Source organism: Anguilla rostrata, chromosome 4, assembly GCF_018555375.3.
Source record: "Anguilla rostrata isolate EN2019 chromosome 4, ASM1855537v3, whole genome shotgun sequence".
Classification (NCBI taxonomy): Eukaryota; Metazoa; Chordata; class Actinopteri; order Anguilliformes; family Anguillidae; genus Anguilla; species Anguilla rostrata.
The window spans coordinates 47,833,207-47,847,156 of NC_057936.1; the positions used below are offsets into that span (position 1 = coordinate 47,833,207).

Sequence of the window (13,950 nt, forward strand, 5' to 3'; positions counted from 1 at the left end):
AAACCCCCCAACTGATTTAAGTAATTAAGTCCCCTACTTTTAGCTAAATAAGCCATTGTGCTCAAGTTATAAATTATTTTTCCTCTCAAAATATGACGTCTTTCCAAATATGGATCAATTATTCTGTCACTGCAGAAGGTCTTGACTGATAAGCTACTCCGAACATGCAAGTGTCTGTAAAGAAGCTATGACTGCACTTTTTCTTGCCATGAGAGTGTTTAGGTAAAGCACAGATCGAAATGGCCGCAGTTATTATGAACACAGGTGATGTACAGAGTGGAGGCCCCTTGATGGTGGTATCTGTGAATTACATCAACCTGCTTCTTGGAAATTTTGAAATTACATTGCATTTCATGCACTGTGAGTGGAACTTACTGTCCTGAGCAGGAAACCAGCAACTGTCCTGTGACAAATGGACTGATGTGATCTTGGCAAGGTACCTGCTGAGCCAGGTAGAGGACCACAGTAGCAGGTTGGTCCTTGGCTTCAGCACGTCCAAGGAAAAGTCCAGTCGTTTCACTTTGTTGTAGCGCATGTTTGTCCAGCCCTGCCCTGTCTCCTGTGCAGCCACTGTGCTGGTGAAAGAAGGCTTTATAGTCAGAGGTCAGACGTGGTCATGGCCATTATTTACTCTGTGGGCTGAGCTGGGGGCCTTTGAGGTGTGCTGTGTTTGTACATAGGTGGCACTTGGGCCTGCCCTTTGACACCAAGAGAAGTGAGGATACCTAGCATAATTTCTGACAAGGATCAATTACATCAGTATGGATTTCCAGGTAAAACCTGTAAAAGTAAACATAGCAGTTTTCTTAGGGTTATTCTTATGTGGGATATATATTAAAAAGTCATACTCTTTCAGAAAGATTGAAGTTCTCTATGGGATGCCTCTCACCAAAGCACATCTTGATGGTTATTTCTGCAGGAAACCCAGTGCTGTATACGTATACAGATATGCCCCACCAAGCCGTAACTTGAAGCATGGCATACCCACTATCTCAATCTCACTATTGGCAGCCATACATGGTGTTAATTTGTTGAAATTACCAGGTATAACATTTTGAGACGCTGACTGTGGGTAATGTTCAAATGACGTCAAAGCAACAGCAGGACGTTGTTTGACCAAATTGCATACAGCTATGGTATTTCAGTAGCTGGAATCAGCAGTGTCCAGGTAAAATTGTGGAAGCATGGGCATGTCATTTTCAATTGGATAACAAGAATTCCATTCACAATTGTTTTTTTCTTCATATAACTCACATTGTTGTCATTAGAGCTGTCCAGTCAAAAAATTGTGCTTTGATTGGAGACTAGGAAATTAACTTTTTCCCACGGCGCGCAGGATGGGCTATGCATGGCAATTTGTGCTACTCACTCACTCACTCACGGATGACCTTTGAGGGACGTTTGCGCAGGTGGTGCCAGTTAAATGTTTCTGCGGAAGTGAGTTGCGCCGTGGGTCTGGACGGTTCCGTACTTGTTTGGTTACTGCTTGTGTTTCGGGGTTGTTGTTCAATGGTCGTGACCGTGACTGCCGACAGCAGACGGTCGAATTTCCTGTATGACAAAATACTTAAGCATTTACGCATGTAATACAAAAAGCATTTGTAAAATATATAATACATTTATGAATGTGGCATACGCACACTAAGTACATGTTTATATTTAAAAAACTACAATTCCCAAGAATAATAGCTACGTTCTCAATCTAATTTACGCACGTAGCCAATCACGACAGCAACAGCCGTGACGTCAAACAGGCAGACGCTCTTGTGATCAACGTGATCAAAGCGTGCCTTCTTTGAATGAGGTAGCTAACGTGGAAGTGAGGTGGACGTGTAAACATTGCAGATACTCTTGTCACAATTTGTTTTAATGTGAAATTTATTCTTAATTATCGTGGGCGCGAGTATGTTATTCGGTAGTTATCTGGCTAATTCACATAATGCACAAGCATGCGAGCATGGGGTGTTGCAGCTGATGGCTTAAGTTAGCAACTACTAAATACCAACGGTACTTATGCATTCTTACTAGCTTTAGCGATCGACTCCCACATATATGGTTCTAATAAATTAAATCTAACCCGACCGTTGACTGAATGCGGATATTAGCAGGTTTTGGTTAAAAGGCATCTGTCTGTATACAGAACATAGACTAGAAAATACAAAACTGCAGTAGTTGACTGCGCTGTCAAATTGACAACACCGCATTCATACAGTCTGATGTCACTTTGACACTGAGGGGACTGCAGTCTTTTTGGTGGTGTGTATGTAATATACACAAGAATGTTTCAGCTTGTTATGGTGAATCTCTCTTGTGTATTCTTTTGCTCTTATTGAAAAACGGTCAACCTAGCGTGTTGCAAAGTATCTGGCTATGCGTCACTGGAAATTACAATTTAGTTGTTGGTTCACCGCTGCGTGATTTAACAAACAAATCATAAGTTATCTGCTTTTCTTTTTTCTCCTCAAAGTTTGTATTGGGGCACCGACAGTATGCTCAAGAAGTCGTTTGTTTTCCCCAAACCTGCTTTAAGGCCAGAAGTACAAGCACATCTGAGGAACATCTTTACAAACAAAGAGGTGAGCATTTTTTGTGCTTTTATGCTTTGTGTTGGCAAACGGTATAGCAGATTTGAGAATACTGTTATTGCTTTGTGGTCAATCTGTGGAATTTTGTAACTCCTCTCTGTGAGCCCATAGCTTTGGTGAATGAGCATATACAAATGCCACGATTCCAAGGAAGCGCCATACCTGTATGGAACCGCTGGTTGTGAAGTGCAACCATTGTAGGTGTAAGAGGCAGATTAGGGATGCAGTGCTTAAATGCGCCAGTGATGTTGATAGTACCGTCTTAGACCTGGTCTGTCAACCTAAATCACGGTGAATTAGCGCTATACTCTCACCTCTCCCCTCACATCGAGCCTCATGCTGCCAATTCAGTCTGCAACACAGCAAGCTTTTATCTTCTGAAAAACTGCACTGTACCCCCATGTCCAGCTGGTGGCAGCAGTGGGCCATGAGGAGGCTGAGTCTCGGTTTGATGAGCTGCTCTGCCACCTGTCCCACCCCCCCTCCTTCACCTGTGTGCGGGTCAGCACCCATGTGGAACCTGCGGACGCCATCAGGGAGCGGCTGCGGGCGGAGCTCAGACAGGTGAGGGGGAACTCCACTCTCTGACCCCAGACAGGGAGGGAACTCACCTCTGCCTAGACAGGTCAGGGTAACTCCACCTCTGACCTACAGAGAGGGGAACGCATCTCTGACCTGACAGGTGAGGTGAACTCACTCTGACCCAGACAGGTGAGGGACTACTCTGCTACCTAGAACAGTGGGGTTGACTCACTCTTGACCCATTCAATCAGAAGCCTCTCAGGTTGGGCATTTAACCACCTGATACAAGAGAGAGACAGCACAAGTGTATGCTGAAAATGAATATACAGGTTATACTAAGACCTATCAAGAAAGTGTATCATCAGATTACTTGCATAAACTCAATCATGATTTTTCACACTTGGTTTATGTGTTATTTGGACCTTTATTAACGAAGTTCTTAATATTATTCCCTTTTACAAGTAACCTGCAAGACAACACAAAAGTAAAGTTAAAATAACAGAGTAAATAAACCATAAAGAGTACAATAGGACTAACAATAATAAACATCGAGAAAGCTTGTCTATTAAAAGCAATTACGTTCTTCCCTAAGAGTTTCTTGGATGATATGTTTAAAATCCCGAGGCCAATGTCTCCAGCTTAATGCTTTCCTCTAGCTCAGAGGTGGGAAATGAGGGCCGTATCTGTTTCTGGTTTTAGTGCCAGCTTCTGGTCTTATAATTACTTAATTAGCCCTAACAGTTACACCATCTGACATTTTAGCTGCATTTCTTGATGAGTGCACAAATGACAGCTGAAGACTGTTTTTGTGTTCCTGTATGAAATTAAGTGTTTTACTGTGATCTAATCTACTGTGATCTAATCTACAAGTAAACCAGTGTTGGTGTATACAGCCTATTAACCCATTTAGCCAGAGTAATTGGTGGAAACAAAAACTGCGTACACACTGGCCTTCCAGGAATTGCCTACCCCTGCTGTAGATTATTCCAGGCCCAAATTGCATAGTGAAAAAAGGCAGCTTTGCCAAAATCTGAGGTGACTCTAGGCAGCTGATAGAGCACTAGTACAGTTGTCAATACTCTACCTGTGATTTAGATCCATTTAGTCTGGAGTCGGCTGCCATAGGCGCGGATATACACTGTTACATCAGAGAGCAATTTTTATCTGTGTGTGTGTGTGTGTGCTCATGCATGTGTGCGCGTGTGTGTGTGTGAGAGTGAGTGTGAGAGAGACAGAGACAAAGAGACTGCAGATGGGCTGTTACCATAGGGACATTCACATACTTTGTCACCCACATGTTCCAGATGTTGTTGTTGGGTTAAGCTATTAGAAGGGTTTTGTGGAAGGCCAAGAGAGAGTTGCACTAACACTGGGTGTTTGTTCCCACAGATGAGCTGCTACAATGGTGGGGACATTCCCATACTTTCTCACTCACAAGTTCCAGATGTTTTGCTCCTTCCTGTCATTGGGCCCAGGTATGCGTAGAATGTTAGCTGAAGAGGTCTGTGGACAGAGAAACATAACCACTCGCCCCAAAGTTTGCTCAGAATGCCCAGGGTTAACCACGGCCCTGTTCTGGAATAGCTTTGCAGCACTACAGCAGAAACTAAGTGGTCAGTCGTCTTTTCTCTTTTTGAACAGTTCATGGGGTGCATAGTGTAGCCTGCTTGCTAAGGATAGTTCAGACTGACTTCACAGCAGAGCTGTGCTCTTCTGACTTGCGTACCAGCAACTTGTAAAGGATGACAATGCAGAAAATAATTCTTAAACAAGGAGTGGAATTTAATTGGATGTAGCCCACACCATCCTCCCCAAAGTAAGAGCAACCGTGAAAACTGTTCTAGGTTGTGGACATGCCCTGCGGTCTGGTCAGTGGCTGCAGTCTGACTAATGTGCTACACATAAAATGACTTCCTCCAACTCATGTCTGTGTGAGCCTGACCTATAGACTACTTTGTGATAAGAAGTGGCGGCTGACATCACGTGCTTCGGAGGAGAGTGCTTGCTTGTCTACGCTCTCCCAAATTGGCACTGGAGGTAGCAGCCATGAGCACTGCTGATGGATATGATCGGACATTCCAAATTGGGGAGATAAAGGGGGGAAACGCTGTAGAAAATACTTCTCGGTATTGCCGCTGCTTGATCACAGTGCTTCAGTGGCAGCGCTGATTTAGGGAGTGATTCCCCTACAGTGTATTGTGTCCTGTGTTGTCAGGCCCGCCCTGCCGGAGAGCCCTGAGGTCATCGTGGGCGCTCAGTGTGGGAACGCAGTCCTGCGCGGGGCCCACGTCTTCGCTCCCGGGATCCTGTCGGCCCCCAAGCGTACGCGGGACTCTCTCCTCCTCAGCCAGCCCACCTCCGCTCTCATGTCTGGGGGGCTCTGTTATTTCCTATGTGATTGCCACTCCCAGCAGTCCCACTCGTGGGGGATGGGGGATGGGGGATGGGGGGGGGGGGGGGTGACTGTGGTCATATTTTCAAATTTTGTTCCTCTGGTAGTCTACAAAGATGATATTTATGTAATTTCCTTCTAAAACCAGATGAGGGGTCCTGTGATTTTTCCCTATGGGACACTGGCATCAACAAAGGTGTTCTTCAAAGTGTAGTTAATGCATTGCAAAAGCTTTGATGTTGCTCACTGTTATTTGATTATTTATCAGATGCCCAAAGCAACTGGGCTCTAAAAAAAAAAAAGCTTGAAAGCTTTTTAAAAGCTTTAACAGTTTAAAAACAGCCAATGTACTGCCAGCAGTGAGTCACAGTCTGGGTGTTCAGCACAGCCGGCTCTGGGATGTGACCGGGTCGTGACTTCCTGATTTGCAGACATGAAGGCTGGTGACAGGGTGTCCGTCTTCTCCGACGTTGAGGGGAGGTGCACGCGAGGAGCCAAGGACTTCCAGGGGAAGAAGGTGTTTGTGGGAAACGGGGTCGCCGAAATGGGTCGCGCCGACATCTTCTGCTCCGATGAACCCGTCAGGTGAGTGGCACAGAGGCCTCCGTCATTTGCCAAAACAAACCGCCATGACACAAAAAGGCCTGAGCTGCAGCAGAAAGAGAGCGGATGGGGGATTTAATGGAAAGGCAGCACTGTCTGCTGTGTGTAGCTGTGTGTAAGTTAGCATTGTCCCTGTCTTACTGTACAGGGGCGTTGGCATCCGGATGGTGGATCCGGTCTATCTCAGCCCCTCCTTTGACGATCTTCTCCCCAGCCTTGTGTTCCTGCAGGTAGGTAGCCTGCCGTGCAGCCTTGGGCTGAGTTCGCTAGTTTTTTTTTTAAAGTTGGTAGGTGCGCGCCTGGTTTGGCTGTGATTGACACGCTTGGCTCCGCCTCTCTGCTGTCTTCGGCCCCCAGAACCTGCCGTCGGTGGTGGTGAGCCACGTCCTGGGGCCGCGCCCGGGGGAAAGGGTCCTGGACATGTGCGCGGCGCCCGGGGGGAAGACCACGCACATCGGCGCTCTGATGAAGGGCGAGGTGAGAGCAGGCAGGGCGCGGGGAATCTGGGTCTCTTTGGGGGGTCACTCTGCAGGTCCGTCAGCAATCTGGAGACAGCCCAAGTTATCAGTACTGCAGGATGTGGCTGTGTTACTTCAGCCAAGACATTAAGGCCTGGATTCAGTCAACTTAGGCTCTTGACTTTGACCCTCAATTAAATGCAGGTGTTTGTTATTCTCTTCCCAAACAGAGTTTAAGTTCAGAAATCACTGGAAACAACTTGCCAAGTTATCTATGAAGGAAAAAAAACAACACTTGCTTTTTATAAAAGGCAAAATGCTGGACGGAAGTTGATTGAATCCAGGCCTGAATCAGGTTGTAGAGTGTCCTGCTGGAGGAAAATAGCGGCAGACAGTGCAGCTTAATCAGCTGGGTTGATTAGCTCTACTTTGGTGCTGGACGTGTGACCAACAGCACTGAGGAGAGTAATCACTTCACAAGGTCCCTTCATCCAGTTTCACAGCTGGATAATGTGTGGCACTTCAGGAAGGACCTGAGGCCTTCCTTCAGACAGACCTATTGAGAGGCTTCTGACTGTGTGGTGTGCACATAGATTCTGGGGCATTGGTGGGGTGCTGGCACATTGCGATCCTGGACTGGGGGGGGCTTTCCCATTTTACCCCCTCATGTGCAGGCCTGACTGCTTGTATGAGGTGGGGCACAGCTAGGTGAGGGGGAACTCCGATCTCTGACCCCAGACAGGTCAGGGGGAACTCCACTCTCTGACCCCAGACAGGTGAGGGGGAACTCCAGTCTCTGACCCATTCAAACAGAAGCCTCTCAGGTTGGGGCCATGTTGACCACCTGATACAGAGAGGAGACAGCAGCAGGTGTGGTGCCTGATAAATGCAGGTGTTACTGTACTCTGCCAGAAAGAATGTGTTCACTCATCAGATCTACTTGCTTAACTCATATATGCATTGTTTTCACAACCTAGTTTAAAAAAAAAAATTTATTTGACCTTTATTTAATCAGGAAGTCTCTTGAGAATTATATCCCATTTTACAAGAGATTATATCCCATTGGCCAAGACAGCAGCAACAATAAGTAAATGTTAAAATGAATAAAACAGAGTAAAAATGGTTTTGTCCAATCAGAAGTAACTATTGCAGCAGCTCTTCCCAGAAGCACTGGTGCCCAAAGGCTGTCGTTGGTTGTCTAAGAGACGAGCCTGATTGGCTCAAACTGTGCCGTTACTCTGTCTATCACCCGTGGGCGGGTCATGCTCTTCCACTGCACTGTCTCTTGAGCAGAAGCAGGTGACCTGACGGTTACTCGATAGGCACAACTAACAATTCCAAATTCAGAGAAAAAAAGTTAGAAAAACATGTTTAGTGAACACTGTTGTCTGTGAGAAAGTCACAGTAACCAGCTGTTGAGTTTTTAAGCGTTTACATTTCGTTCAGCTGTCATGATTTGTTTTGTTTAGGGCAACTCCTGGAAGCTTGAAACCATGGAGGTTGCCCAGGCCTATTTAAACCACCTTTAATCTTAAGACTGGAAAACTTTGGAGGGATGCCAAATTTGCAAGGGAATCAAATTGCAGTCATTATTAAAAGTGGATTAGTGCTGTACAGGATTTAAAGTCTAGCAGCACCGGTAGTAATGGACATTCAGTTTGAAAGCAGAACACATCAGTCATGAGTATATAGCCTCTATGATCACCTCAGGTCATTGTTCCTAATTAACTGTGATGAAGAATCGAAGCCTCAGCAGTTGTTAGATCAAGTTTTTGTAGTGAACACTAGGTGGCAGTAATGTGCCATGGTTTTGAGATCACAAACTGCTCACCGCTGTTAAGAGTTGCACTAGTACAAATTCAGTTTGAAAGCAAACCCAGTCAGTTGCTGAATGCATAGTCTATATGATCATCTCAGGTTATTGTGTCCAATAAGTCTAATGAAAAACAGACTTCAGGTTACTAAAGATTTGTGTTTACTCAGTAGACAGTAGGTGGCAGTGTTGTGCCATGGTTTTTAGACCCACACACTGAATTTCTTTCTCCATAACAAGGGGCTGGAGTGGCAGGATCTGAGGTCTATTTTCATTACCAGCCCAACAACTGAGCAGCTATAGCTAATTTGTGAGCTGTTTAGCATTGCTGGTGCTTGTATGCATTTCTTTGATTCCATATATGGCAGTGTACAGCACAACAGCTTATAGGAGTTCTGTAGATTTCCTTTAATTTGGATGAACGAGCTGTCAAAGGATTCTGCATGTAAATACAGAAATTAAAGAGATCTTCATGGCAAATGTAATCTAAAATGACATGTTTGTTTCAGTATAACCCTTGCCCTTTCTCTCTGTGCTCCCCTGGCTGTAGGGAGAAGTAGTCGCTCTGGACAAGATCAGTGCCAAGGTAGAGCGTATCCGCCAGAACGCTCAGATCTTACAGCTGGACTGCATCAAGGCCTACTGTTTCAACAGCACCCAGGCTGTGCGTACTGAGCATGCCCAGTTGTCAGACGGTGAGTCTCTCTCTCTATGTCCCCCGCGAGTTGCGTTTGGAAAGACAGTACGAATAAATGACGTGTTTGGGCGTGCGTGTGCAGCAGTCGCAGATGGTCCCCCCTTTCCTGAGGAGAGCTTCGACAGGGTGCTGCTGGACGCCCCGTGCAGCGGTTTGGGACAGCGTCCCAACATGGGCTGCTCCTGGAGCCTGCGGGAGATACGGTCCTACCAACCACTACAGCGCAAGCTCTTCCACACGGTGCGTCACGCGCTCCCCCCCCCAGAACCCTCCCCCACCACGATGTTCCTGCTGCTCTGTGGAAATGTGAGCTCGTGGCTTAGAGGTCACAACACACCACCTGGAGATCTCCCCTGCTATCTGGAGTCATGAACTGAATGATTTCCCTCAATGAGGATTATTTTTCCCCTGCTCCATCCCCATTTTTTTCCTCATTTAGTTTCATTGGCGCTTTGAAAACACTGGCCAGCAGAGGGCAGCACGAGCACTGTACTTTAAGCTTGTCTTTGCTACTTGGCTCGCTTGATGAAATGCTTAAATGTATCCAGCAGATGGATTACTGTGGAGCGATCTGGCTCCAACACTGAGAACATAATTTCATACAGACATCACAAAGAGCTCCTGAAGGAACTGCCTCACAGCTTCTGGAAGGGTGTTTAAAAACTAGGAGCTATATAATAGAGGAACTGTTTGTTCAGATGGATTCTATTTATTCTATTCTATTTTTTCTCTCTGGCTTTAATGCATTTGCCTGTCCTGTAGCCTTGATGTCTCCCACGATTTTCAGAGAGCACAGAATACTGTATGAGTCCATGGGCCATGATGCACCTGGTCACTGTATAGGTACCGACATCTGTGAAAGTTGTGTGTGTGACCGTGTTGGGAGCGGGCTGGAAAATGTGTGTAGCTATGGCAGTGCAGATTAGACTGTGTGTGCGTTTGTGTATATATGTATAGCTGCGCGCGAATGCCTGCGTGTGTATACTGTGTGTCTGATTGCGTGTGCGCACGACCTGCGCGCATGTGTCTGTGTGTGAAGGTGTGTCTGCGTGTGCATGCAGGTGTGCGTATGTGTATGTGTGTGTGTGTTTATGCCCGTGTGTGTAAAACAGTGTGTTTGTTCCTCAGGCAGTGCGGTTGCTGAAGAGAGGGGGTGTGCTGGTGTACAGCACCTGCACCGTGACTCTGGCAGAGAATGAGGAACAGGTGGCCTGGGCATTGGACACATTCCCCTGCCTCACACTGCAGCCACAGGTAAGGAGACTTACGCACACACACACTCACACGCACACATATGTATACATACATACACACACACACACACACACACATACACTCACAAGCACACACATGTATACATACATACACACACTCACACACACAGAGTACACACACACATGCACGCACACACACACTCACACACACACACTCATGCACACACAGAGTACACACACATACACACACTCACACGCACACACATGTATACATACATACACACACACACTCACGCACACACAGAGTACACACACATACACACACTCACACGCACACACATGTATACATACATATACACACTCACACACACGCACACACACCGAGTTTGGGTTCTGAGTACTCTAATGCAAAAAATACCTGGCCTTGTCAGGACTGAAGGGCGTTTTGTAGAGATGACACTGTGCAGGCACATTTGAAACTTTCCCTTAAACAAAGCTTCGGTGGCACAGCGTGTGGTATTGATACAAACGAGGCTGCGAACCTCCGCGGCGCTGCCAGAGGAGAGCGCCTGTCGGTCTACTGTGGCACGGGTTACAGTGCGGTGAGAGGCGTCACATGGCCCGATGAGACCATTTCTATCACCTTCGTATCATTTTATACGACCTGTCCTTATTAACATTTTTACGAAGCGGCAATATAAAGTATTACATTTTAATAATGAGAACTCAGCAGGGCCTGGGGGTATGCGGTATCTACAGAGAATCACCAGAGCTTCTCCTGACGGTTAAAAGGGTTTTTTTCCCCTGAATTCTGTTGCGCTCTCGGTGCGTGCTGACCGAGCAGCAGTGATGTGTCTTTGGTAATTTCGCGGTAACTGGGGGGGTGACGGATGTTTGCCGCGCGCGTGATGGATGTGGCCTTTCCGCACAGCTCAGCACGCTGGCCCTGTTTTCCAGCTCCTGAGCTTTGTCACTGAAAGAATGGAATCGATACAGCCAATCGCAATTGTGCGTTCGTAAACCCGACACCCGTTTGACAAGTGTCAGCGATGAGGCATTTGTGAAAAATGCAGAAAATGCATATTTCAAAAAATAAAAAATATATATAAGATCTTTTTTTTTTCTCAAAAATGCTTGCTTTGTACTTTCCCCTGTGAATGCTGGGATATTGAGTTTTAGCACTGTCCAGCCAGCAGGTTTTTTTTGTCAGAGGAGAGTAAGACAGGGTTGTGTACTGAAAAACATAAACATTTTGACTGGGATTCTAAAACACTGATTTCCAGTACTCCCAAAAAAGCAGGAAGTGGCATCAGATATTCATGTACTCATGTCCAGGCACATTTCATTAAGCCAGTCACAAAAGCACATTAAACGTGTCAGATCAGTTTATTAGTGCCACGCGTCTTTCCTTACTGCTGTTTCCTTGCCTAAGCTAACGTCTCAGCGTGGCAGTGAAAGCCGCAGGTCCCTCAGGAAGAGAAGCTCTTTGTGAGGTGCCTGATGTACGAGACGCTGGGGGGGGGAGAGACTGGGCGCTCGCCGTGGGTTAAAGCGGGGGCCCTGGCGGGGAGGGGCGAACATCAGAAGAATTCGGTGTTTATGCTCTGGAAGTTCACGTGTGCCCGCAGTGGAGATGATTCACTCGCAGATAGGCTTCGGCCTGGGCCTGCATTCCTGCTGTATTTATAGAAGTGTTTATGTTCCTCCTGCCCGGACCCAAAACAGACCCCCGCACACAGCCTCGCCTCTCCTCTCCTCGCCCCGCCGCGTCCTCCTCCCGCGCCGGGCCGCTCTGGGTCTCGTCCCAGAACACGGCAGGGATTAAACATTAGGTCCTGCCACTCTGTCCGCGTGAGTTTTAAGCCCAACGTTTGCACACCAGGGCTGAAAACAGAGCATAACGGGGACTGGCAGTTACTTTGTGCTTTTCTGAACTGTCACGATAATGGACTATTTAGTATCTTTTTACAAGGAAGATAAAATTGGTATATTTTGTGACATTTTTTAAAGGGATGTACTTTCGTGAGTTAAGTTTGTGTGATGAATAACACAAAAAAGCACACACTGTACTAAAGTATGAAAGTAAGTGGGTCTCGGCCTTTCCAAAGGGAGATGACATCATGATGGCTGAGAAAAGAGGGTGGCTGTGCTAAAGTATGAATGAAAGGGAGTAAAGCTCAGTAAAGCTGTTCTGTTCCGTGCAGGAGCCTCACATCGGAGGACAGGGAATGCTGGGAGCGGGGCTGTCACATGACCAGCTGAGGCTCCTCCAGAGGTTCAGTCCCGTGCGGGAGATGAGCGGGGCGCCCGGGGACCCGGACCCGGGCCCCGAACCCGCCGCCCTCCCCCTGGAGCCGGCCCGCCTCCTCCAGCGGGCCAACACCGACACCATCGGATTCTTCATCGCCAAGTTCGCCAAGACCTGACTGTTTACGGCGCTCACCTCCGCAGTCACGGGCCTTCCTGCGCAACGCGCCTTATTTAGGGACGAGCGAGAGAGAGCGAGAGAGAGAGAGAGAGGGGCGAACGCAGTTCTTCTGCCGTTGCCATAACAACAGTGACGACACAGCTGCCATGGCGACGGCAGACTTGCTGGATCTTTGGACGCACATGGGGAAGTAGCGTGCTGAAAGAGGTCACGAGAGGTATTAACAATTTACTGCTCGAATTGGCCCGCTCTCCCGCGCTTGGAAAAAACAGCACCGTGCCTGTTTACCAAGGAAAAAGCAGCTTTTCACTGCCTTGGAATTATTGATGACTTACATGCTTGTCTACACATGTATGTGTTTTGCCGATACTCTCTGGACATACATTGTTTATGTCGTCCGGTGTTTTTATTCTAAATAAAACTTTTACACTTTCAACACGAAACGCTTGCATCATACACATTCATCTCTTTCCCCTCTAAGCAGACTTTTGATTTGAAACTGGCTCTCTGTACCTGTTTCAAGTGCATAGGCGGTGAGTGAGTATTACTGTTGTCATCAAGCACTGAATCGCATCTTCCCGTTCCAGATTTGTCTCATCACTGACCATCTTAGAAGGAAAGTACTATGAGGGGGAAAAAACAAAACTATCACCCTCCTGTTAAACTAGGGTACTTTAAAATCTTTCCAATAGGAACTGAATGTTATACAACACATTGATTTAATATAGGCTTTAAATATCAGATTCTTATTATTATAAAATAAAAACAGCAGATACAAATTCCTTCCGTTAAGGAGCAATATCGATCCCAAAATCATAACCCTGGAGGAAGCAAGCAAGGCTCCAGGCATTAAAAACAATACTACTGCTGCTGAAAATACACTAATACAAATCTCTTATTGAACACTTTTGAGTGTATCATAGACGTTCTACAGCATTATACTACGCTTTACACTACTGAGCAAAATGCACCGAACATGGAGGCACAGCTAACGTTAGAAGCCGTGCAGCGGGGCACTAGCGCTCGCATGCCAATGTGTTGCCTGAACCTTTAAACAGTTTAAAAAGTGAGGCCTGCTTGTTTGTGTTCTTACTGCCGGGGACGGAAGAGTGCGTGTGAACGTCACCGGTCTCCCGAGTGGCAATTACAGCACGTCCGGATCGCGGGAAGACGGAGTTCTTTCCAGCATGCTTGACTGCCCTCTTTCTCTCAGGTCAACTTCAGCTCGTTTCTTTTAA

At 46.7% G+C, this 13,950-nt stretch overlaps 1 protein-coding gene across 2 annotated transcripts; it reads left to right on the top strand.

The window, feature by feature from the left end:
- The first annotated feature begins 1,649 nt into the window (after positions 1–1,649).
- nsun6 (NOP2/Sun RNA methyltransferase 6) lies at positions 1,650–13,155 on the top strand. 2 transcript variants are annotated; one of them, XM_064332850.1, is made up of 12 exons: positions 1,650–1,804; positions 2,468–2,576; positions 2,994–3,149; positions 4,497–4,582; positions 5,323–5,429; positions 5,931–6,084; positions 6,251–6,332; positions 6,460–6,579; positions 8,924–9,068; positions 9,153–9,310; positions 10,199–10,324; positions 12,489–13,155. In XM_064332850.1, exons 1-12 carry the CDS (start codon positions 1,800–1,802, stop codon positions 12,708–12,710), a joined length of 1,470 nt encoding a protein of 489 aa, XP_064188920.1. In that variant the 5' UTR covers positions 1,650–1,799; the 3' UTR covers positions 12,711–13,155. The 2 variants fall into 2 exon arrangements, with proteins under 2 accessions (XP_064188920.1, XP_064188921.1); XM_064332851.1 differs by lacking the exon at positions 1,650–1,804 and adding an exon at positions 1,811–2,007.
- Positions 13,156–13,950: the final 795 nt, after the last annotated feature.